At 36.6% G+C, this 3,900-nt stretch overlaps 1 protein-coding gene across 1 annotated transcript in view; it reads left to right on the forward strand.

Annotated features, from left to right (window-relative positions):
- Positions 1-3,545, forward strand: part of LOC107667665 (alpha-crystallin A chain-like) — a 3,844-nt gene extending 299 nt beyond the window's left edge. Inside the window, exons 2-4 of the mRNA XM_016459392.1 lie at positions 1-89; positions 866-988; positions 2,650-3,545. Of these exons, the coding sequence (XP_016314878.1) occupies positions 1-89; positions 866-988; positions 2,650-2,856 (419 nt within the window). The 3' untranslated portion in view covers positions 2,857-3,545. The remainder of the gene's footprint in view (positions 90-865; positions 989-2,649) is intronic.
- The last annotated feature ends 355 nt before the right edge of the window (positions 3,546-3,900 follow it).

Here is a 3,900-nt window from a genome sequence, read left to right on the forward strand (position 1 = left end):
TTCCCTTTGCTGCCTCAAGTATCAGCCCTTACTATCGACACTCACTCTTCCGCAGCTTGCTGGACTCCTCCAATTCAGGCATCTCTGAGGTAATGACCTGCTTCACTGTGAATTGAGAAGATTTAGATTTAGAATCTTAAAATGTCACTGTTGATGCTAAAGCCTAATACAAGGGTTGCTTATCATTAAATCAAAGCATTAAGTCATCTTTGTGACAAACAGCATATCAAGTTTTAGTATCACCTAAAAGTGAAGTATATTGTGGAGGTGAAACTCAAACATTTTATGCTGCAAGGTTTCCAGAGAATACATTTCCAGAGTTTTTCCTTACAGACTCCAGGAATTCAATTGCAAATAAGACCAATAAAAAAGAGCAAACTGAAAAACAATGCATAACTTTGACAAAAGGCAAAACAGTGTCAGGCTAAAATGGAGAAATGAACAAAAATTGCAACAATGTAAGAGAGAGAGAAAAAAACTGTAGAAAAATGTATAGTGTCCACAGAGAAAATTACCAGTACCTTTTCTGTTAAGTTTACAGAAAAGAATTAAGCAAGGAATTAAGTTACATGGGTACTATTCATCTAATGTTGTGGCATGCTAAGTAATGATAAGATTTTCTTTCATATTGCCTGCAGATAAATGCATCCATCACTGCAATGCACAACAGTGTCACTCCAAATGAAACAACCAGTGAAACATGCCATTTACGAATCATATCCACCTAGATGCTGAATGAACTTTTTTTTTTCATTAATTTGTGACAATAGTTTCTTTATTTTTTCTGAAATAATCTAAAATCCTTATGTATTCTTAGCAGCAAACAACACCACATTGATGTAACTGCACTGTGCCATTTCTGCAGGTGAGGTCTGACAGAGACAAATTCACAGTGTGCCTGGATGTGAAACATTTCTCTCCTGATGAGCTCAGTGTCAAGGTGACAGATGACTATGTGGAGATCCAGGGCAGGCATGGAGAAAGACAGGTGAGGTCACAGCTCATTCGGACATGACAGGGAATGTGTTCAATAAGTTACAATGAAATTTAATTAACCATCCAAATGTTCTCATCAGTTGCTGTGCTGATTTTTATAATAATGGAAGGAAGCTGGTATTTGAACTGTACAGTTGTGAATCATTAAATAATCCAACTCTTGTTTGTGAATAATGATTTATTTACAGTGATTTAGCTTGTTTTGCATCACAATGTTCAGTGTACAGTGAACTATGTAACAGTACAGCAGTATAATACTAGTGTAAGTGCCTGTGTGTGTGTGTGTGTGTGTGTGTGTGTGTGTGTGTGTCTCAAAGAATTATATAGTGTATAAAAATGCAGTAGCCTATGATAAATTCTACAGATTGTGGGAAAATATAATTCATGATATAATTCAAGAGTTTTTATTCAGTAATTTACTTTAGCACAATGTAACGAATCATCACAGCAAATAATAAGACTTTCACAGACAGGTGATCAGCAATCACTCAGTTCAGACTGCATATATTAGTATTTTTATGTGTGAAAAAGTGTATGTATACGTGAAAAATCTTTTTGGTTTATTTCAGCTTTTATAAGATAATTTCATAGTTCATCAGCTATTCACTCACTCCCAGTTGTTTTCTCTTCAGTTCCTTTTCTATTTTTATCCCCATCCTCCCATCCCCATAGTTACTATTTCAGTATTATGGATTTATTTACATGTTTCAGTAGCCTTAAGGGAAGCACAGATGAGGAAAATGTGAGCAGATCTCTCTGAATGTTTGTGTCAGATTGACGTCACGTTTGCGTCATAGCCTGCCACCCCATTTGGAGTCCCTACACGCAAGTAAAGGGCTTGTGGGTAATCTTTCCAGGGACTAACTGGTTGAGTGTTTTAAAATGACTTGACCTTAAAGCTGTTGTTCTGTCTGTCCTGATCAACAGCATACATTAAAGCCTGGTGACTATGTTTGGGCAGTGCTTGTTGAACAGTACTGATGCGTACACTGCCGTATATGGGCTCAAATCTACACTAATGTAATCAGGATCGAACTAATCTAAATCTAATCTAAAAGTCAAATGTACAATTTCGTATTTGTGAGAAAAGTAAAGTAAACAGATTTGCCATAAGATTCTCATTTAGTACAAAATTAATGCATTATATAAAGTAGTGCATTAACTAACATTAACTATTAACATGGGACGTAACTGTAAAATGTCACCAACATGAAAATTGGTATCTACATCTTGATTAATTACCTTTACATTAATTATATATAAATATATTTTATATTAATTACATAACAATTTTATGTATATATAAAGCCTTTAAAATAGTACTTGAAAGTGGATATTTACTAAAATAGGGCTTTTATTTAGGTTCTTATTCTTACAGTAATAAAATCCCTTCCTATTTTTACACATTTATTCCTCATTACAATAATTTGGCCTATTTTAATCTTTCCTGAAAATATTTCAAAACTTTCATACCACACTGAGTTTTCCAACAACAGAACAGGCACATCTTCAGGTCAACTAAGAGCAAATAGTGAGTGTTTGCTCAGGTCATGAGGTGAAGAGCTACAGTAGTAATATCTCTACTGTCTGTACATGATGGGTTTATGAAAATGTATATAGCCTTTTCCTTGCATTTGTTGTTTGGCTCCTCAGGATGATCACGGCTACATCTCCCGTGAGTTTCGCCGCCGCTACCGTCTGCCTTCTAACGTGGACCAGTCTGCTATCATCTGCATACTGTCTGCTGATGGCCTGCTTACTCTTTTTGGAGCCAAGACTGGTGGCATAGAGGATGGTCGTGGAGATCGCACCATCCCTGTTACCCGGGAGGACAAGACCAACTCAGGCTCCTCCTCTTAGACAGGTCACTCCCCACAGCCAGGTGGCGGTATGAGTGGGGCTCACAGGGGGCTTTCATTTCAGAGGGCATCTAAAGGTGGACTTAAGCAAATCCTCTATTTGTTTATGATTAAATAAGCCCTTCCTCCAATTTCCACCTCAAAGGGTGTCAGTGTATATCTGACCTAATACCTTCTTTCATTAGACTACACTAGCTAATAATCTCCATAATCCACTATGATTGTTTTCATTTTTCATGACACACAGGAAATGGATCAGGATGATTGGCTGAGGGTCTCATTTCTTAATCAAGCTTCTACGCTCCTCTCTAGTCAGATGATAAATTGCAAACAGTCATTGCTCTGATTTTTGACCATCCTGGTGATCTAGGCTACAATAAGAGTAATCATTATTTAAAAGTATAATCCTTTATTGTAAAGGATAGGACAGTTGGAGAACTTGTGCTCCAAGAAAGGTTGGAGAGCTTGGTTAAAACTTGATCTGTTTGAAGATTTCTGATCCAAGGGAGATTCCATCATCAGTCAGACCTCGGCCTCCTCCCTCGCCTGTGTCATGACCTCTTTTCTAGACTTCTCTTGTCATTGACTCTTTCCTGTCTTGTAGATTTGAGCCCTGTTCTACTCATTATTGACTCCCCAGGGGTCTACTAAAAAGTGATTAAAAATAAATAAATAAAGCTGTACCATTAACCATTAAGAAAATCTTGTTTGTTGTATTTTTGCCATGTAATACAACTCACAACATACATCATACACTGAAAAAAAATGGTAACCTAAAAATGGAATCATCTATATATTGTTGCATCAGCCTAAATACATTATTTATACCAGCAAAAGTCTTAGTCTTAGTACATGATGTAACTACAGAAGAGTCAAGTTTTAAATAGGAAAAATATATCTAGATTTAAACTGACAGAGTGTGTCTGCCTCCTGAACAATATTAGGTAAGTTATTCCAGAGTTTGGACGCTAAATAGGGAAAGGATCTGCCGCCCGCAGTTGATTTTGATATTCTAGGTATTATCAAATTGCCAGAGTTTTGAGAG

This window comes from Sinocyclocheilus anshuiensis, unplaced genomic scaffold (assembly GCF_001515605.1).
Source record: "Sinocyclocheilus anshuiensis isolate Anshui unplaced genomic scaffold, SAMN03320099.WGS_v1.1 scaffold1305, whole genome shotgun sequence".
Taxonomy (NCBI): Eukaryota; Metazoa; Chordata; class Actinopteri; order Cypriniformes; family Cyprinidae; genus Sinocyclocheilus; species Sinocyclocheilus anshuiensis.